This window comes from Danio rerio, chromosome 2, assembly GCF_049306965.1.
Source record: "Danio rerio strain Tuebingen ecotype United States chromosome 2, GRCz12tu, whole genome shotgun sequence".
Classification (NCBI taxonomy): Eukaryota; Metazoa; Chordata; class Actinopteri; order Cypriniformes; family Danionidae; genus Danio; species Danio rerio.
The window spans coordinates 33443217-33465286 of NC_133177.1; the positions used below are offsets into that span (position 1 = coordinate 33443217).

Genomic DNA, 22070 nt, shown 5'->3' on the forward strand with positions numbered 1-22070 from the left:
AGTTTGATACATACAGGGATATAAAGCACTCAATGGTCACAGTTAAATAGAGAGCTGATTCTTGGTTGTTGTGAGTCTGTTTTTGGTCCTGGACATTAGTACAGTTACATGGCAGTATGGATTCTATGAAAAACCAACCAACCAAAATAACATCAACTTGACTGATTCTGTTGTAATTCTTTTAATAGGCCAATGTTGGATCATCTAGAAAGAAAATGATCCAAAACAAACTTTAAAATCAACAAAAACAACCAAAAAAAAAAAGTCACAGCACAGAAGCCATGCCATCCAAGTTTGCTGACCTTTAACTCTACATAAAATGAGTGGGTGAACTGAAGAGGAAAGAGCACCAACCTGAAAATTATGCAGAGATTGAAAAATTGTCCATGACCTCTTTCTAGGTTGTCCATCAAAAAAAAGATCAGCCATGTTAGAAAATTGAGACTGTACAAACAATTGAATAAGGGTATTTTCATTTCATTTAGGCTTACATACACAGTTGAAGGCAAAAATCTATTCTAATTAATAATGATGATTGAGTTGACTTTGTGTTCAATATATTATTTCTATATTGTTCATATATTCTATTGAGTCATATGATCTTTGAGTGAAAATTTGAATAATTTTTATACTTTTTTTTGAGTGCCTTGGACTCATAATTTTGCTGTTTATCTTCATGTATCCCTTACACAAAGAGCAATGACACATTAATTACCCCTGAACCACTTTTTGTTTGATAATTTGGATTTTCCAAGCACCGTTTATTAGAACAAGGGAATTTTCATAATATTTCCTATATATATTATTTTTTTTCTATAGAATGTATTTTAGTTTAGCTGGAATAAATGCTGTTTTAATGATTAAACCTTTTCAAGGTCAATATTATTAACACCCTTAAGAAATTATTTCTGATTGCACAGCAAATTCATCTGAGTTAAATTCTCGGTGTTGAAGCATTTCAGAGTAAAGTGTTGACGTTAAAGAGTTAGATTTTGATAAATGAATATAATAAGAGTTAGAATTGATTTTATTCAGTGCGAAATCAAGGAGTTATCTTTTCTACACTTGGTGGTGTTATTTCCAACATCCGGGAATTCATGCAGCCCCAGTCACTGAAGAATTTTCCAGACGCCATTTTCCATCTGAGGTTTAGAACAGCAACTGGTGAGTCTACCTAAATTTAGGTATTTTACTGACTTTCTTTAAGGAAATACAGTTGTAAACATATTGTTAAATTAATAACTTTAGAATGGAGTGACAATTTTAATCTTCTGCGGTTCATTCATGGTCGTTTGTGTATCTAGCTTAACTGCATTACTATTCACTTCTTTTCAAGAATGTTTTTATAAATGCTCACGCATACAAAGTGCATAAAAACATCAAATGTACATGTTCAACACATTTCTGTCACGCTTAATGCCATTTTGTGCGTTGTTACCCATCTGTAAAATAAAATCGACACTTCTCCTTTAATTCGAAGCAAACTAGTGAGGGAATCCCCGGAGCAGCCTAGCCTACTCTGCCCGGATGCTAACGGCAACACAGGACGGTTTCCATTAGCTCTGGAGAGTTTCTAAAACATGTCTGGTGAGTAAATGAACATATGCTTACTTGTAAAAGGCTTCCTGACTAAAACATATGATTGTTTGTTATTCGTGTACGTTAATTTGGTTATTTTAAACACCGCGGCCCTTTTAAACTGGTTCATTCGTCGCCGTCCATATACCGTTAGTTCATAGACTCGCGTTATAACGTACGCTTGAATTATATTAAGCGTTGACAACCATTAAAGTCGGAATGTTAACATTAATGTCTTTAAATGACCGCGTTTGCACTTTCTCAGACATTTAAGGTTACAAAAGTCGCCCGGAAGTTGCGGGACTAACGTTAACGTTATCCCGCAAATGCACAGAGACTCCCAGATGCCCAAGTAACTTAGATGCCCGCAAATGAATGATAATCTCCCGGAAATCGCGCGTCTCCCGCCCGGTCATTAAACACTTTGCACACCCCTCTCCACCGCATCCCTCCCAGCTCTTTAGGTACGTCGCGCGCAACTCATCCCATTGCTCTTCAGGTTCTCATCTCTCCCGCTACCTCCCGCAAATCAACTCTGTATCCCCCGAAAATTACTTTTTCCAACTCGGGATGTCTGACGTTAGTAAGTTATTATAGTAAATAGTAGGCTATTTCTGTAGTCAGGAACAGGTTTGATTTGTAGATTTATTATCAATAATCAACATCTGAATCAAAAGATATCTGAAAAAGTGTGAGGCATACTTTGTGATGTTCATCTCTCCTTTTTATCTGAAGGTTATGCATATGTGTTAGATACTAATTTTTTGTTGTTTTTTCAACAGCCACAGTTCTCTATACAATAACACAAGACCCTGTGACAGTGGCTGATTAGAGACGGATGGTGTATTTCCAGAGTTGGTGAAATGACCAAGCACACCTTCTTGGTTATATGTGGTGATAATAATGAAGGTATGTTTGATAAAGTTCTGTATTTGTTTCACAATAAGCTGAGAGGGTATTAGAGCATTAGAGAATAACAAATGACATGAAGGTGATAAGTTTTGTATTGTGGGTGAACTGTTACTTAAATAATGTTTTGCTCTTTACTTTGCACTTTTCCTCTTCTGCTTATCCTAATATTTTAGATTTAAAGTTGTTAACCTTTTTAGTAAAGGTGGCGTCAATACTGGACCTGAAAGGGCCTAACAAGTTGAATCTGGTAAAGAAACACGCACGCGCGCACACACGCACGCACGCACGCACACGCTTACAGAAAACTGTTGTTTATGAAGTTTATGAATATTTTTTACACTGTGGCCAATATTTTGGGGAAGTCAGCATCACTAAATGATATAAAAGATTTTAAGCTCCTCTAAATTTTGCTCCAAGTGTTGTGTTAAATTCAGGATTCTGGACAGACAGCTGCCTGTTTTTCCAGTTCTAGTCATAGTGGTTAACCTAATTGTTTTTGGAGATCCAACAGTGATGTATGTGTTTTTTCTACTTTTCCATATCCTGTCACCTCAACCAGCTGGGAGAGTCAAGTTGTGGATCATCATGTAGATTTTCAAAAGGTGAGTTTAGATTTCTTGAATGTTTTATTTACTTTAAATATTCTTTTAAATATATCATAGAATTTGATTGCAATTTGTTTTCAATCATTTTTCTTAGTCATGCTGGAGTCTTGAAGAGTTCTTAGATGAGCATCACCCTATATCCGTGCATCAGGAACCACCAGACGAGCGATCAGCAGCTGCTACATCGTCATGGATAAAAAGGTCATCCTGTGGCTGGGAAGCACTTCATTCACAGGACATGCTTGATGAGATTTCCTAGCTCCAGTTTGTTTTCACACAAGTTTACAGCATTTATACCTTCATTTAAACTGCTGTGTTTGATATGGAGGACCAAGGAAACACCCGAAGTGAAAGATTTGCAAGCCAAGTTGTTTAAAATGTAATTTCAGAAGAAAACTATGAGTTCAGAAGTAAACTATGAGTGATGATATATTGAACTTTCAAATTGCTCTGATAACACATCAAGTTTGGACCAAAGGACTGAAACAGCCTTTTTGAGCACTGGTCATACATATTTTGTTGATACTGTCTGTACTAATAAAACATTTAAAGCATATTTGACATTGTTGCATTTTAAAAACTGAATGAATTGTTGAAGTGGTGAATGTTTTCAAATAAAATGTTTTTTTCCTTTTGTAATTTACAGTCTATTTGACCTTTTTACCATATTTACACTCAAGAGAGTTGAATAAAATAAATATATTACACCAGGCGGTGTTAAATATAGTTACATTTTTTAACTCTGCCTAGAGTTAAAATTAACCCTTACTTCGGTGTCAATGTGCCAACCCTTTTGAAAGTGTTGATTTAACTTTGTTTTGAGTGGACCCCATGAGACACTTTCAAAGTGTTGAAATTAACACCCATAGAGTTGTTTTGGGTCCCCATATTTTGCTGTGTGGCTACAGAACAAACCATTGTTGTCTAATGACTTGCCTATTAACCAAGTTAAGCCATTAAATTGCACTTACCTGAATGCTAGTATAATTATCCAACAAAATAACTCTCATCATGGCAAAAACTAAATAAAGTAATTATGAAAACTTATATAATAAAAATAAAAATGCTCTAATAAGGAGCATTTATTTAATTAAAAATAAAATAATAAGCATACAACATTTTTTATATTCACTTCAAAAGAAATTTTAAAAATTGCGAAATAAGCCTGATTTTCAATCGCAGAAAATGAAAACATTCGTTGTTCTGATGAATTGTCATTTTACAAAAAAATTATACAAAAATACACCACTAACCTGACACACCAACAGCTAACAAGGCTACATTGTAGGGATCGATGGTCAGAATTTGTCAATTTAATTATATTTATTATTTCCTTTTATTTCTTTTAGTTTAGTTAGTATTAATACAGTTCTTAATAAAAACCAATATTTTTAAAGGTCAAAATTATTAGCCCCGTTAAGAAAACATTTCTTTTTTGATTGGCTACTGAACAAACCGTTGTCAAATAACTTGCCCGTTTAACATAACTAAACGAATTAACCAAGTGAAGCCAATAAATTGAAGTTTAGTATCTTCTACTGGTTAAATATGATGTATTGTCATCATAACAAAGACAAAATAAATAACTTATAAAACTATTCTGTTAAAAATGTGAAAAAAGTTAAACAAAAAAAAGTTCTTGGGGAATATTAAAAAAGGATTATAAAAATATTTTACATGATACTATACACAGGGTGTCATGGTGGCGCAGTGGGTAGCACAATCGCTTCACAGCAAGAAGGTTGCTGGTTCGAGCCTCGGCTGGGTCAGTTGGCATTTCTGCGTGGAGTTTGCATGTTTTCCCCATGTTGGCGTGGGTTTCCTCTGGGTGCGCCAGTTCCTCCCACAGTCCAAAGACAAGTGCTATAGGTAAATTGGATAAGCTTAATTTTCCGTAGGTTAAAGTATGTGTCTATGAGTGTGTTTGGATGTTTCTCAGAGATGGGTTGCAGCTGGAAGGGCATCTGCTGCATAAAACATATGCTGGATAAGTTGGCAGGACAAAGCCAAAAGAAAATGAATGAACAAATGATTCTATAAACTTCTTATAGTCTAATATATGAATTATTTGAATATAAAAATAATTTGCTGACAATATATATATATATATATATATATATATATATATATATATATATATATATATATATATATATATTACATAGTTTATATTCCCTTTAAAAGAAAGAAATGTTTCATGAAATAAGCCTGATTTTCAATCACAGAAAATCCTCAATGTTATTCTGACAAGTTGTCCTTTTACAAATAAATGAATATACTAGAGTACAGATTAACAAGTTTACATTGTGGGGATTAAATGTCAGTACACTACACAGTATTTTATATATTTTTCTTCTGGATAATGTTTCATTTCTTTTAGTTTAGCTGGAAATAATACAGTTGTTAATAAAAACAAATATTTTTAAAAGGTCTAAATTATTAGCCCCATTGAGAAAATACTCAAACCATTGTTGTCAAATAACTTCCCTAATTAACATAACTTAATTAACAGGGTTAAGCCATTAAATTGCAGTTTAGTATCTAGTAAATGGTCAGATATGACGTTTTGTCATCATGGCAATAGCAAAATAAATTATTTATAAAAACTATTATGTTAAAATGTGAAAAAAGTTAGACAGCTCTTATGGGAAATATTTGAAAAAGAATTATAAAAATATTATGCATGATGTATACACTTCTTAAATTGTCATTCTTCTTATATTCTACATTTATATTTATTTATATATACATATTTTACAGTTTATATTTACTCTAAAAGAAATGAATATTTCGTGAAATAAGCCTGATTTCCAAGCCCAGAAAATCCTCAATGTTATTCTGAGTCCTTTTACAAATAAATAACTATACTTATAGGATGACACACCACCAGATTAAGTAGTCTACAGGGATCAAATGCCAGCATTCAAACTGTTGCTAACTAACCTATAACAAAAAATAAGCACATGCAAATGTCTATCACGATAAAAGGAAGGTGTGTATGTGTGTTTGAACCAATGACTGGTTTGAACCACTTGCCCTGGTGTGACCGGATTCAAAGTCCCCTGCCTCACCCCCTTAACGTATACGTAAACTACAAACATTGCAAATTCGTATTATGTTCATATAATAAATAATAATGAATGAAGTTAAATATACGTGAACATAAACTGCGCATACCAAACAAAAGTACTGAATGTTAAACGCATCCAGTCACCAACGGAAAACACCAGAAAGTGTCGCGTTCTTTGCGCACGCGCACTGCACTGCCGTAAATCGAAACCGTAGCAGCACATTCACATCCAGAGGCCACAAACATGTTCAGCCGAGCAGTAATGTAGTCGGCCAACAAGTAGCTGGATCAGCGCTATCCGCGAGCACTACACAAAGAAAAGGCTTCCAGTCCGGGGTTATGCGGCGTTCATGCTTGGATCGATGTCGTCATGCTGTATTTTAGCCTGGTTGTGAGCTGATAATTGTGTTTTGTTTCGCGGCGAGTGTTATGTGTTGACTGTAAAGAGGACAGTGCGTCACCGTTCAAGATGGACACTGCCGAAGAAGGTAAGCTGTCTAGACACGGAGGCTTTCAGGCTGCTGTCTGTTTGCTCGTTTTTGCTTTTTAAATGTTTCTTGACTGAAGTTTATTTGTCGTTATGTTTTGATTTGGACGCTACGATCAACAAAACCAGCATCTGTAATTGATCTGGCCTTTGCAAGCTAACAAGCTAATGTTTTCCTGCCAGCTTGGTCTTTAGTACAGCTGTCATAACCTAACGTTACACCTAGCACGTCCGAATAAAGACACTCATTTGCGTTGGAACTTCATTTTGAATTCATGAGATGCCATTTATATTTTCTAAATCACATTATTCTTGTTAGCTTAACTGTAACGTTAGCCGTTGTAATGTGAAGCGGATGTTTGTGATAATCTGGCCAGGTTTAAACGCACCTGAAATACGATAGCATAAATGTAATATATAAGATCAGTGATATCACTTATACCACGTTTGAAACACTGCCTGCAATGACATCTCATTGATTTTTGACATGTGAAAGTTGTAGTTGTTTCAGATGTTATCCATTATAATCCAGTTAAGAGTTTTGCTATTATTTTAGCAAGAGTTCTAAGATAAGCCAGATATGGACTGACGAGAAATCAAGCTATACTCCTGCATGCATTAAAACCTTTTGATTGTATATTAGTATATACTGAATATGATATTAACATATATTAAGTATCAGAAAGCATAATCAAGTCTATTTTTTGTTGTTGGGGTAATTTCAATCCTTTTTATCCTCATTTATTTTGATGCATTCTACATACTTTTGTTAAAAATGTTTTTTTTTTTGTGCATGTTTTCTGGCAGCTGATATATGTAGGGTGTGTCGATCTGAGGGAACCCAAGACAAACCCCTCTACCATCCCTGTGTGTGTACTGGAAGTATTAAGTTCATCCACCAAGAATGGTAAGAGCTTAGTTTATTGTCAAATTCACTGTTATTATAATCTGTTTTTTGGGGTGGTCAAACAGTATGAAATGACTGTCAACATGCTAGAGTTTGTTGTTGTTAAACTCAGGAACAGGATATTTAAGTCATAAACAACACATGGCTTTTGCCTAAAGGCACTTTATTATTATTTTATTGTGGTGGTTGCTATAAAAATTTAGATGAATGTAATTTGAGCAGTTATCAATGCTGAATGTCCTGCAGTGATGATAATTCTAGGTGTCCTGGAATTGCCAAAATGCATTAAAATAATAGCCGTTGCAAAAAAAAGGGATTGCTAGCCTTAAAAAAAAAAATAAAATAAAATAAAAATTTGAGTAAGATCTTATGGTCACAAATGACTTGCTGTGCTCTAGCAAGTCAACAAGGCCTAAGCATAACTAAGTTGATTTGGTGAAAATCTTGGTGAATTCAAAAGATATTTTAGCTTTTCAAGTCAAGTCAAGTCATTTTAATGAAAAACAGTGAAAACGGTAATGTTGTGGATTATTTTTACAGTTTAAATTAAATTGCAATGTGCTGGCAAATTATCCTTCAGTAAGTAGTCTAATATACAGATTTTTCTGCTCAAGTAATATTTGTTATCAAATGCCTATGTTGAAAATTGGTGTGTTGCCTTATAGGTTTTTCACGATTATAAACAAAAAGGTTAGAAGAGCAGCATTTTTTTTAAATCTAAACCCTATACATGAATAAAAGTGTTTTTAAAGGGATAGTTTACCCAAACATTAAATTAATTTACTCAAATGGGTACAATGTTAGATTAACAAACATTGACACAAACAAGTTAAATACACAAGGTCGTGGTAGTCTGTTCATATTGTTGATCTAACTTTTGTATTTGAACTGACAGCTATTAAATATTCTTTATCAAGTATTATATATTCTTTATCAGACAAACTTTATAGACCCAGAAAACTTTTGTAGAAAGTGTTTTATCAATTTAAATAATCTTTTCTAACATTTTAGTTTTTTTACCTAAGCATTCGATCGACTTTGATTTTATTACACATGTACATCATGTTATGTTGATAGTGTATTGTCCTAGTAAAAGTCATTAAAGGCCATCCAAAATGTTGCATCCTCCTTAAACATTAAAAATCCATGTTAATTTTTTTAGTAAATAATTTTTATTGAAACTTGTGGACCAATGCTTTGATATAAAAACTATATACGCAAAAAAAAATTATATATATATATATATATATATATATATATATATATATATATATATATATATATATATATATATATATATATATATATATATATACACACACATTTATATATACACAAATATATATACATTTCACGCGAAGAAATAAATTTCACTATTTGGAAAGAATTCATAAAATTTACATTCAATAAGATGAATTGTAGGAAATCGATAAAATATAATCAATCAATCAATCACAAGCATTGATTAATATAAAAGAACAAAGATTCAAATAAAATAAATCAAAATTTATGGTTGTCTGGGAGTCTGCAAGGACTGCCTGCCAGGAGTAATCAAATGTAAAATAACAGTGTATAGTGTATCTTCGTCATATATGCACATAAATGAAATTAATCTTTCTTAAATTACAAATATAATTTATTTTGCCTTAATTATTTAAAAAGGTTTGAATAGCTCACACAGTCACATGCTTTAAAAACACATGCAGATGAATTGATCAAATCATGGTTAAAATTTGAATAAATGAATGAATAAAAAAAAAATCATGTATGCTTTGAACCGTGCTTTTTTAGCCTATAATATCGTAATCCTGTGTAACCCTGCAATTAGACTATTGTGGATACGCACATTGCGAAATCAATTCTAAAACAATATATTGTGCAGCCCTACTGCTCATGATATATTGTGGGATTATTAAGTGGAATGAAAAATGTAAGGAAAAAAGACACCTGCCATTTGAATGACCTGAGAATAGGCATGAGCCGGTATAAGAATCTGACGATATGATAACCTTGGATAAAAATATCACAGTTTCACGGTATTGTGATTACTGCTCTAAAATATATTCTTTTTAAGTGTTTGTTTGGGTAAAAAACACAAAAATTTCCCCCTTTAAAAACAATATATATTTTTTTTTGAAAGATGTAAAATATTATGGAGCAGTCAACATAAGTAATAAGCTAAGTAATTCAAATGGACTGCTGACTTCTGCTGTCATCATTTGTTTCAAAATCAAAGATTTCTTTACAATGTTAAACAGCATCTTTAGATATTTTTTCTTCTTGAGATATTGTTGTCCTAAAAAAAAAAAAAAAAAAAGGAAATCTAACTCTTAAAACCTTGACTTTTCCAAAACACAGTATACCTTGAAAACGGTTATCGTCCCATACATACCTATGTATGAGCAAATTACTTATTTTTATTTTTGGGTTAACTATCATTTTAAAAACATTGATCCAAACACCTTGTTAAATTGCTGTCATAGTAGCAAGAAAAAGACTGAAGCTCTTTTATTGTATTGAAATGAATGAGAATTGAGCATATTAATAAAAAAATAAAATTAGAAAAAGCAATTTTTTTTTGACAATTCGGCTTTTCTTTCTAAGACGAAGTGTCTGTCAGCACAGCAGATTGTTCCCTCTGATAGGGAGATGTAGGTTAACCTTTCTATCGGGCCAGTTATTTTTGTTAGGCTTTGTCTTCCTTGTTTGTTCTTTTCGATTGCTGAATGGAAACAGCCAGCAACGTTCATTTGACCAACTGACAAGCTGTAACTCATGAGCTCAGGGGTCCTCGTCAGTTTAACGCTAACCAACTATTAAAGTCCAGTGGTTGTTATTCCATCCTTGTGGAAATGGGAAACTGAAGCAGGATTTTCAGTGCTGTTTCAGGCATGTCTGATCGCCATCCTAACGCCCGCTTCCTGCCCCCCTCTTGTGTTTTCACAGCTTGGTGCAGTGGCTTAAACACAGCAGAAAAGAATACTGCGAATTATGCAAGCACAGATTTGCTTTCACGCCAAGTAAGTAACCCATTCTCATTACATTCTTCAGGGGAGGTAAAGCTATGAACGACTCTATACAGTCACAATGACCTCGACCAGCCTGTTCAATAGCAGCGTTTGTGTGCTTCAGAGCGATAGGCTTCTATGGGTTGAGTCATGTGATCTGAAAGCACCGCACTCGTGTTTGTCTGACGTAGACACTTGCTGAGGTGAAAAACACTTTTTACGCCCACAGTGGGTCCAGAGTGAATCCTAAAGGGTTTTAATTTAGATTTTGGCAATGCTCTTCAATCGCTTCTAAACAAAAATGTAAACACAGGTCTTTTTATTTGTAAAGACGTTGCATTTTATTGTTAAACTTAATATGATATGGCATGAAAAGTAGAAATAATGTGAAAAATTGTGATTATGGGGTAGTGTAATTGGTTTGACATGAGTGTGATTTATTTAGATGCAGGGGCGGACTGGGACAAAAATTCAGCCCTGACACTGTAGCCACACCAGCCCACATGACCACACCGACAGACACGCACATTTACTACTTATATTGGTGTACAGATATTTAAACATTTAATGTATGTGACTGGAAGAAAAACAACCCGTTTATAACAAATTCATACATACAGTAAAACTAAATTAAAATAATTTAAAGTCCGTGTGCTGTCTGTTTACCATTTGTCTGCTATTTATGATAGGAGTAACCTGTGAATGTGTATCACACACACACACACCTTTACACACAAATGGACATGCAGCACTACATTCAGCATACTTTTATTCACAAATAACTATACTTGTCATTCTCTGAAGTGTTGTTCTTTATTGCCACGGTCCATAGACTATGTTGGCTTCTCCTTGTTTCTATGTTGACAGTAAACACATTGTCTGATTCTACATTTTCTCATCCATTTTAACTCTGTAACTCTGCAATTTTAATATGCCTGTATGGCTGTCTGAGATTATACTTGTTCCTCACCCTTGCCTGACTCTTATTGTGTCCATGCTTCTTGCTGGTCTCTGCAGTCACTGTGTCATCATTATTTGAATAACTGCTTTTGCTAGGCTTGACTCATTCTAGTTTTTAATAAATATGTGCTTATGAAACAATTACAGGTGACCTAAAGAATAAATATTAACAATTATGGCCTATTCTACAGTTAAGTTCAAATGTAACTATGTAGACTTAACTACATTTTTGTCATGTGTTCACCTCTACTGTAGAGTTAACTACTAACCCAAAGTACAGTGTGTAATGTTTTTTTTTTTTTTTCTACCTCTACCACACTCCTCCTTGTCTCTGCTAGGCCTACCGTAGCATCCTTTCTCACAGCACTGGTATTGGCAACACCCTAGTTAATAAACACAGTATAGGATGTTAAGATTGCAGCAAAATGTTTTCTTACTGACTGCTCTGAACATTTGAATACCAGGGGTCTGCAGGTTTATTCAAATCAAATTTAAAACATTTCAAGACGCTTTTGAGACCATTAAGAATACAATTTTAGACTTATACAGGGCTTTTTTTAAAGGATTTTTTCTAATGGTCTGGTAACTTTGGTAAATAGTTTTTGTATTAATGGAATATCATGTAAAGGGTTGTGTTGCATTATTTTTCCTTCCATGATTAGAGAATTTAATTTGGAGAATTTGCTGAAAATAATGCAACAGCTGTTATAAACTGAATCTCTTTGCAATAAAAAAAAATGATTTGGCCAGATTGGGTAGCTTTACTTGGATAGAGGGAAATTAAGAACAGTTTAAAATGATTTAAGACCTACAACACAATATTTCAGTGAACTCAAGACTATTTAAGGCCTAATATATATATTTTTTTAATTTAAGACTTTAAGACCCTGCGGAAACCCTGTTTACAAATTAATACAATTAAGTAATAAGAGTAGCACCGAAATGAATAGAATATAAAGCAAAAATTAAAAAAGCAGCAATATTTGTGTGTACCAGCAGATTTGTACATTTTTAATCCTTCATGATGTATAGTTATTTGTGAAATCATGCTGAAGTGTTGCTAGTGCTGCACCTCTATTTGTGTGTAAAGGGTTGTGTGTGTGTGTGTGTGTTTGATACACATTCACAGGCTCCTATCATAAGGGTTAATTCATTTTTAAATAGAGCCACAGTGTTAAAATGGCTCACATGAGCTTCTATTTTGAAGAGTTTCTGGCAACCGGTGATCTCATACCCCTTGTTGATTGTTCATGGAAGTGTTTTAGTATCTTTATTTGTATTATTTTTTTTCTGATTCCTTAATTTGTTTATTTTAATTTGTTGTAGACCACACCAACCCACAAGGATACCCAAAGTGATTGCTAGCACTTGCATACTCAGTACTTGTTGGAAACTTTCTGGATAGATTGAATCTCATTTTCCCTGACAATGAGATGATTATGTACTGTAACCTATGCATGTATTTAATGTATAAGTTTAAAGACTAGCTATGTATTCAGAGTTCACAACAAATGCATACAGTACTGTGGCTATAGCTTTAGGTTCTTTTGCATGTTAGAATATATGCCTAGTAGCATACAGCAGTCTGTATACCAGAAATCACGTTATCTGCTGATAATGACATATTCAAATGTGCGGGAGTTCTACGCTAAGCTGACAACTGTTAAACACAATGTCGTCACTGTGTTTAATGCACTGTCACAAACTGTCAGAAGTAGCGTGAATGGAGAGACATTTACTTGGTATGTTTTAGTATAATGACTGAGATTACATTTTCTGTTTTCTTACCTCCTCTACCGCGCTACTGTCCTCTGACGCAGCAGCCGAATGTTCCAGAATATTTCAGTAATATGCATTTGGCAGCGTCTGATTTTAGAGCCCTTTTGCGCTCTTTCTCTGAGCTTTTCGGCACCGCCTTTTCTTTTTACGGTACATCTCTGACAAATAGCTTGTGTGGCACTTATGGTTTGTTTTACATTCTTGCTAGATTTTGATTACGTCCGCATAACCTCAGATTGGGTCAGCCCCTCTCGAAACCAGCCGGCCGTCGCCGATTGGACCAAATGCGCAACATTTATTATTATTATTATTATTATTATTATTATTATTATTATTATTATTATTGTTATTATATCATCATAATATCACATCTTGTAAGAGATAAAAGCTTGTAAAAGCATGTAAAAACAATACATATAAAAAAAAAAAAAAAAAAAAACTGACCGGCCCACATTTAAAAAATGGTCCGGCCCTTCTGGCATTTGCCAGAATTGCCAGAAGGCCAGTCCGCCCCTGTTTAGATGTATTTGCTGCAAGTAGAATGAGGCTCGTCATCCTGTGTTTTTATACTGAAGGTTTTTAAAGCAACACTGCAATTCAGGATGTAAAATTTTAGAAATTGGCTGTCGACAACTAAAAAGATTAAGTATTGTGGATATTCTGCATTTTTCTGTTAAAATTGCAGAAAAACCAAAAACCAGCAATGAATTCTGGTATAGTAAATAGGAAAAATATTTATGGCACTGTATTTTCCAGATATCGTTTTCCATAACATTCCAACAGTAATAAAGCACAGTAGTAATACATCATGGCGAGGCAGTGGCGCAGTAGGTAGTGCTGTCGCCTCACAGCAAGAAGGTTGCTGGGTCGCTGGTTCTAACCTCGGCTCCGTTGGCGTTTCTGTGTGGAGTTTGTATGTTCTCCCTGCCTTTGCGTGGGTTTCCTCCGGGTACTCCGGTTTCCCCCACAGTCCAAAGACATGCGGTACAGGTGAATTGGGTAAGCTAAATTGTCCGTAGTGTATGAGTGTGTGGATGTTTCCCAGCGATGGGTTGCGGCTGGAAGGGCATCCGCTGCGTAAAAACTTGCTGAATAAGTTGGCGGTTCATTCCCCTGTGGCGACCCCAGATTAATAAAGGAACTAAGCCGACAAGAAAATGAATGAATGAATGAGTAATACATAATTTTGTTGTTAATATTTATTGTTGTAAATATTTTAGTGGTAAAACACTTTCTTTTATTCAAATTTTATAGTCGTATTAATATACAGATGTTTAAAAATTAGAAGACCTCCTGGAAATGCTCATTTTCTCTGTATTTAAGTTATATTTGGCGAGTAAAAATGTAATTTTTTTTGGTTCAAAGATTAATTAGGGGTGTGAACCTACACTGGTCTCACGGTTCGGTTACGATTATCATGTCATCAATTCAGTTTAATCCGATATCTTGGTACATTATGGTGCATTGACGATGCTTTCCATCCACAATTATATATTTTTCTTCACAGCACAGCAATTCTTGATTTAAATTTTTTTTAATATATTTTGTTTATACAGTATATTATTTGTAATACAATTTTGTCTTTTAATACAAGCAGTCAGACATATTACCTCACTGTACCTTTAATTTTACCTGGTCAAAGAAAACACAATTAAAATGTCAGAGCAATGTTCACCAATGAGTGACAAGGACACTTTATAATGCGCAGGAACAGTCTATATGTGCATAACAAAGCGTACATCTGATTCGTGATGGACACAGTGGAGAAAACTTGCTCTACAGACACACTCGTGTCAGGATCCACAAGTATCGCTTTAATAGCGTAATAGAAGAGGAAAAGCTACCTTACAAACATGCCAGCTGTTCAAAGGTCCAAAGTGAGGGGTACTCACAGTATGTACAGTTGCCTTAAACCGTGCCACAGTACACTTGTCCCCTTTTCCCCGATGGCCTGCACTTACATTGCTTCCGAACCGCAGCTTGCTAATGTCATCGATGATCCGACTGTTCAGTTTAACAGGAAGAGAAGCTTTCTCACTCAGCACAGTGGAGATTGCTTTAGTTATATCATTTTGTATTATTCTTAGTCGTATGGGATGCAGTGACACGCAGTTAAATATTTTGCCGTACAGATCCACAACTTTTGAAGCTCATAAATTATCATAAATATCCTCGTGCAACAAGTATTAGGAGGTCTGCTGAGGGTGCAGCTGACGTGCTGCGAGGGGTTTGCATCTTTAATAAACTATGACAGTTTGTGTTCATTGAAAAGTAAGAATGGCTAATAAATCCAAATAAAACATTTTCTTTAAAGTGATGTCGTGTCTTTGGTTTCGGGCCCAGGCACGCTTTGCACTCACACTGCAAGCATACCGTGCCAAAACCCAACCGAACCGCTCTCTGGCACACCTCTTCCAACTGGGCCAGAGCCAGTCAACTGTATCACACCTGAACCTAATTCAGAGCATTCACACTTGTCAAACGAACCGGAAGACGAGCCTAGGCACAGTTCGGATAGCATAGTGTGAGCGCACCCTAAGAGTGAAATAGTGTCTCTTGGTCTCCCTAGCAGTGAAATAGTGTCTCTTGGTTCTGCTGTTCAGTGTCAGTGAAAACTGTCTAATAAGCTCACAGTGAATTGTGCACAGTTGTCTGTGTTTTAAGTAGTAGCATTTTAATTACTTGTCCTCGCCTCGTTCGAATAGTACCGTGACAGCGCATATGAGATAAATGACGTCAGTTCGTTGCAACCGGTGATGATCTATTAATCCTTTACTGAATTGTCCACGTCTGCATGGCGGTGTGCTGAAGAAACAATACATTTTGACACCCTTGATATCTGTAAATGTAAAAGTAAAAAATTTAAACCTCAAGTTTTTGTTGATTTTAAATTGCAAGCTCAGTGTTTATGTATTATAAAACTTGGAATTCAGTTTTTGTTAATCCAAATCATGGAGCATGTAAGGCAGTATCTTTTGCTGGGTTACCACCCGAAAGCAAAATGAAGTATTCATGAGAATAGATTACATCAATGTAAACATGCAAACATAGACAAATGTCGATCGGACAGAGCGAGTTATGAGAATCTGTGACATTCATGTTTAAAATAATTCAACTCAAGTGGAAAATTAGGTGAAAAACAAACTAGAGCAAGCAACCTGGTGCTCCGCATTTGTGTGAACCCAGCATTAGTCACTATTGTCAACAGTTTGTTTGCTTCCCATCTGTGTTTATGCAGACAGTAATTGTTGCTTTGATTCTGAGGTCTTTGATGAGATAATTGAGACGCTTCTGCCTCTTCCGTGTTTCTATTTGTAGAGTTACGGCTTGTGCCATTTCAGAGCCATGATTTGATAGCAAGATACACATTGAACAACTGTGAAAATAACTCGATAATCCTAATAAGTCTGCACTCCAGTAGTTTGCGAAGGATCTTGAGCATCTTAAATCGAAAATCCCCAGTTCTCAATACTGAATGTTACACTTTTCTTACTAAAATGTTCACCTGTGATTAATTCTAAGTCCTTTTCTCTTCTCATTTCAGTCTACTCTCCAGACATGCCTTCACGGCTCCCAGTGCAGGACATTTTCGCAGGACTGGTCACCAGTATAGGCACAGCAATCCGATACTGGTTTCATTACACGCTTGTTGCCTTTGCTTGGCTGGGGGTTGTACCATTAACAGCATGTAAGTGATGCTGAAAAGCCGCAGTCTATCTGTGTTTTGTGCATTGCATGCTGTGTTACTCATATAATGTTCACCTTTTCCTGCAGGTCGCATCTATAAGTGTCTGTTCACTGGATCTGTAAGCTCGCTCCTGACTCTGCCATTAGACATGCTCTCCACGTACGTACCAGACAGGACAGCTCTCAGGTTTTCTCCTTAAAATATTCATTTACGTTGCAGATCAGCTCATTGTGAACTCTGGCCATGAGGGGTTATTTCAATCCTCACTGCAGTCCCGGGTTTAGCTGTGGACATGTGGTTGCGTGGTGAATTGTAATGGTTAGATATTTCTGTAGTGATGATAAGTGAATCCTCGTCCTCTGCAGAGAGAACTTGTTGGCCGACTGCCTGCAGGGCTGCTTTGTGGTGACCTGCACCCTCTGCGCCTTCATCAGTCTGGTGTGGCTGCGGGAGCAGATTGTTCACGGTGGAGCCCCTTTATGGTTGGAGCAGAACCAGCAGCAACCTGCCAATGCCGCAGGACCGCCCAATGAGGTAAAATATCAATGCAGTGTAACGCCTCCTTTCGTCAGACTGAATGCAGATCAGCTTCAAATTTAAACGGACTTAGATTGTCTAATAGACAAGCTATTAAAGTTGAGTTGTTAGATTAAGTATTTAAACAAATTGTTTTATTATTATTGTACAGTTTCTTTTACTTTGTTATTGCTACATTAATTTACTAGCTTTAAACCTTTCAGCAAAAGTTTGAAATTGGCTTTAAAAGAAGTCTCGTCATCAAAGCAGAGCTGAATTACTTCAGTTTTCAGTGTCATAAGATCTTTCATCATTTTATTATGCTGAATTGGTGTTCCAGAAACCATTTTGCTTCTTAATTTTACTCGCCATGAAAAAAAGCCATAGAAGCATCGCATGGTGTTAAACACAATTTATATTTTGTGCATATCTTTTTTTTATACTATATTTTACAGCACAATTCCTGCTGTTAAGAAACCATTTACTATGCTTCAATAAACACTTAATTTGCTGCTTATGTATAGTAGTTAAATTAAAGTAGTTTAAGCTAAAGTAGTTTAACATATAGAATAAGATCATGCAGAATGTGTAAATGTTCTATTAAACAGCCAGTATCTTAATAATAGGCAGGTAATAAGTAAGGCCATTTTTTGCTATTTCTGCTCAGAATTTTGAAAAATAAAATCTGTGGATTTATATAGAAAGATTTTGGGAGAATCATAAGTAAAAACTTGTATATGAAGTAAAAAAAAAAAAACTGTAGCTTTTTAACTTTTATTTCATCTTTACAATGCAAATGCAGCTTGGTTCATTAATTGGTAAACAAAGTAAGTCACTTATATAAAATATCTAAGACACAAAATATACTTTACAAACTGTATTGTAAGTAATTCATATGAGCATTTTCATATTTGACAATAATATTAATGAAATAAATTTCAAAATTGAATAAGTAAAAAGTTACACAAGTACATAAATAGACTCAACGATGGGCTAAAAATCTGTAAAATCAGTGAATTTCTGCATGCTTAGATTCTAGGTGGGACTAGAAGCCACTTGTTAATAGTCAGAATTGGTACTTGAACTAAAGTATTACCTGTTGTATTTCAGCAAATAAAACATTCACATCTTGAATTAAGTAGAATATTTGTTTAATTAATTGAAATTGCAAATGGTAGTGTGACTGCAGTGGCTTAAATATCATAGAGTAAATGTATTTAAAGGAAAAGCAATACAATTTGCACTGTAAAAAGTTATAACCTGGAAGTGTTACTCTAAAGAACCAAATTCCCTTTTTTTTTAAACCGATTTAAGCAATATTTTTGTTAGAATAAACCCATGCATGGTCAGTGATGTTAATTCTGTCTTTTTTTTGCTTGAAATAAGCTAATTTAGATATATATTTTTGTGTAAATAGTCATCGAAACTGGCATGGCATTGAAAATAAACCTTTTTTGTGCATGCAGATCATTGTTTGGTACATTATTGTGATGTGCAGAATTAAAAAAAATATTTTTTGGCCAAAGAATGAACAGTCTTTTTAGGTGGCCTAATCTTCCTTAATAAACCTTTTCACCAGCAACTTTTTTTTTTTTTTATACACAGTGTGAATGACACTCTAGTTGCTGCGTATGTCAGCTAAACTTTCTGAAGCTTGATATTCTTCAGAGACTAATTAAAGAGGTTGCGCCGTGACCCGCTTTGTTTACTTTGCGTCCTACTATAATTATCATTTTGATTTGAGCTCAACACAGTAGCCTGCCTGACCTTCTGTCATTCTCAAATCCCTCATTATCCCCTGAATCTCTGGACACCATTCTCTAACCAGAATAGCTGTTTGTTTCCACTTGGATTGAATCAGATTCAGTTTTCTCTCATGCCAGTGCTTTACCACAAGTTGACTCAGTCATAGGGGACAATTCTCTTTATCATTAATATAATATCTCATCCATCAGGCCCCTGGCCAGGGTAATGGTGGTGCTGAGAACCAGCCCATGCCAGCTCCGGCTGAACCTCCAGCAGAAAACGCTGCAGCTGCTGAGGCTCCTGACCTCCCCGCTGATCCTGCTGAAGAGATGGAGCTTGATAATGAGGATGAGGATGATGGAGGAGCTGAAGATGTGGCAGATGCTAACAATGGAGCACAAGGTACAACATGATACTTTAAACTAATTAGGAATCTCCTCAAAGGGCAAAAATTTAGGATGAGTATGTTTTTAAAAATCTAGAATTTCGAAGGGAGTAATTAGGAATAGTTTTAAGTTATTTAACTGAAATATCTAATGTTTATAATGATATCTAATGTTTAAATGTGTATATGTATATATATTTTTATTTTGTATTAACTTTTATTGAAATATGAAGTTGTTATTGAAGTTATTATTATTTAATGTGTATTTGTCTATGTTGATCTTGAAATAAGTCGGTGGTGTGAAAATAAATAGACAGACAGAATGAACTGTGACTGGTGCAGGAACCCATAGGAACGTTGTGTATGTTTTTTTGCAGATGATATGAACTGGAATGCTCTGGAATGGGACCGTGCAGCTGAAGAGCTCACTTGGGAAAGGGTAAGAATATCTATGTGTATCTATGCCACTGAATTGTATGACAAACCATAATTTTTTAGAGAAACCAAAAAGTTGTTCCTTCCTCTTTACAGATGCTTGGGCTTGATGGGTCTCTGGTTTTCCTGGTAAGTAAGAATGGCACAACTGTCTGAGTTGCCAATAATTATCTAATTCAGAAGAACAGAAAATCAATAAATTTGCCTTTTTATGCTTTAGGAGCATGTGTTCTGGGTGGTCTCACTCAACACTCTCTTCATTTTGGTGTTTGGTAAGCATTAATACACTTTTGTTTAAACCATATTACCATTTGAATTAGGGCTGCATGATATTGTAAAAATTACACATTGCATTTTTTTTATTCTGCAGTATGAATAAAATTTCTCCAGAGGAGGTGGAAAAAACGGGAAAGAATTTATAATTTTAGATTGATTGGGATGATTCATAGGGGGTGCATAGCATAAACAATCTACAAGCATAGAGAAATTCAATAAAGGAAAGTATGCAAATTATATAAACACCGTTTTATTGTTTTCTGAAGATTAGAAATGTATTCTATTATACAGTAATTGAATAATCAAATGTAAAATAATACTGCATAATCTTTGTTTTATAAACAATTCAATAAAATGAATTGTTATTAATTTTTCAAAATTAGAAATGGTGCATTTCCTTGTGCCAGAATGCTTTTAAAACCTTGACACAATCACATGCCTCAAAAAACACTTGCAAAGTGATAAATTATAACTCAGACTCGACATTGCTTATACGTGCAATGCGACTATTGTGTTATCGATGCTGAAATGATATATTGTGCAGCCCTAATTTAAATATAGTAATGTGCAGTAACCCATTAGTAAACCATTTATTAAACTTTACCAATGTAAACTTGTAAGACTAAATTTCAACTCCAAAATATTTTCCTCTCAGCTTTCTGCCCCTACCACATTGGCCACTTCTCAGTGGTTGGACTTGGTTTTGAAGAATATGTAAGTATTGCATTAGTTTCTTTAATAAATTGAGTGTTTTAATGTGATTGCAGACCTCTCTTCTTTTTTCAGGTTCGTGCTTCACACTTTGAGGGGCTCATCACCACTATTGTCGGATATGTCCTCTTAGCCATCACACTCATTGTGTGTCATGTATCCTTTCATGGTCGGCAACACTTGAACTTTCATGTTTGGGAATTTTCCTATTTCGCATTGGTTTTTGTCACATTTAACAATAAGTTTTCATTGAACTTTTATTAATGCATTTACTAACATGAACTAATTATGAACATTACTTGCACAGCATTTATTAATAATAATTCAACATTTACTAATGCATTATAACTTAATATTAGTTAATATTAGTTAATCCACTGTGAGTTGACATGAACAACTTTATTTTCATTAATTCATGTTAACAAAAATTATTAAAGTGACTTATTTAATTGTATTGTTTATTGTTTGTTCATGTTAGTAAATACATTAACTAATGGAACCTTATAGTAAAGAACCCTATTTGCCAAAATGCTGCTTGCTTGACTACACCTAATGTCAAAATCACATCGGTTTAATAATTAATCATTTTGGTAAGAGATTTTGTATATAGAATCTGTAGTGTCTTATTGGTTCTCACCAGTTTGGAAAAAAAAAACAAAACCTCACAATCTGAAATGCGTTTGAGAAAATCATACTTTTGTGAATAGGGATGCACGATGTATCAGCGGCCATATCATTATCGGCGGTTAAACGATATTTTTAATGTTATAGCTATCGATCTGATATCAAAATTAGGACGATATCTTTAAGCCCATAGATTACATAATTGTACAGAACTGTCCGCCACATTCTGTCTTTACGTTATGTATTGTGTTTGTCAAAGTCATCTGTGCCCATTACTAAGTTGTATCAATATTTTAATCCAGAAACAACAAAATCCACTTCCACAAAAATCCACAATCACACAGCGCCTGCAGTTAGTTTTAAACTCACAGTGGTTTATCATA

The 22070-nt window shown here is 34.7% G+C and overlaps 1 protein-coding gene and 1 long non-coding RNA gene across 10 annotated transcripts in view; both read left to right on the top strand.

The window, feature by feature from the left end:
• The first annotated feature begins 1104 nt into the window (after positions 1-1104).
• On the top strand, positions 1105-3734 carry LOC137487883 (uncharacterized). 3 transcript variants are annotated; one of them, XR_011006661.2, is made up of 6 exons: positions 1105-1164; positions 1481-1587; positions 2361-2487; positions 2664-2737; positions 3050-3092; positions 3190-3734. It is a non-coding gene; the product is annotated as an uncharacterized lncRNA (long non-coding RNA). The 3 variants fall into 3 exon arrangements; XR_012392609.1 differs by having other exon boundaries at positions 2688-2737; XR_012392611.1 differs by lacking the exon at positions 2664-2737.
• Positions 3735-6396: 2662 nt separating this feature from the next.
• Positions 6397-22070, top strand: part of marchf6 (membrane-associated ring finger (C3HC4) 6) — a 37669-nt gene continuing 21995 nt past the window's right edge. For 3 of the 7 annotated variants that reach the window (XR_012383743.1, XM_005163449.6, XM_005163450.6), the window contains exons 1-12: positions 6397-6653; positions 7460-7559; positions 10506-10579; positions 16851-16994; positions 17081-17180; positions 17360-17528; positions 19466-19658; positions 20019-20080; positions 20173-20205; positions 20297-20348; positions 21008-21066; positions 21139-21219. Coding sequence is in view for 4 of the 7 variants with exons in the window: in XM_005163449.6 (XP_005163506.1) it covers positions 6635-6653; positions 7460-7559; positions 10506-10579; positions 16851-16994; positions 17081-17180; positions 17360-17528; positions 19466-19658; positions 20019-20080; positions 20173-20205; positions 20297-20348; positions 21008-21066; positions 21139-21219 (1086 nt within the window). In the remaining 3 variants the exon portion in view is untranslated. The remainder of the gene's footprint in view (positions 6654-7459; positions 7560-10505; positions 10580-16850; positions 16995-17080; positions 17181-17359; positions 17529-19465; positions 19659-20018; positions 20081-20172; positions 20206-20296; positions 20349-21007; positions 21067-21138; positions 21220-22070) is intronic. The other 4 variants (XR_012383742.1, XR_012383744.1, XM_003197869.7 and 1 more) reach the window with 2 other exon arrangements.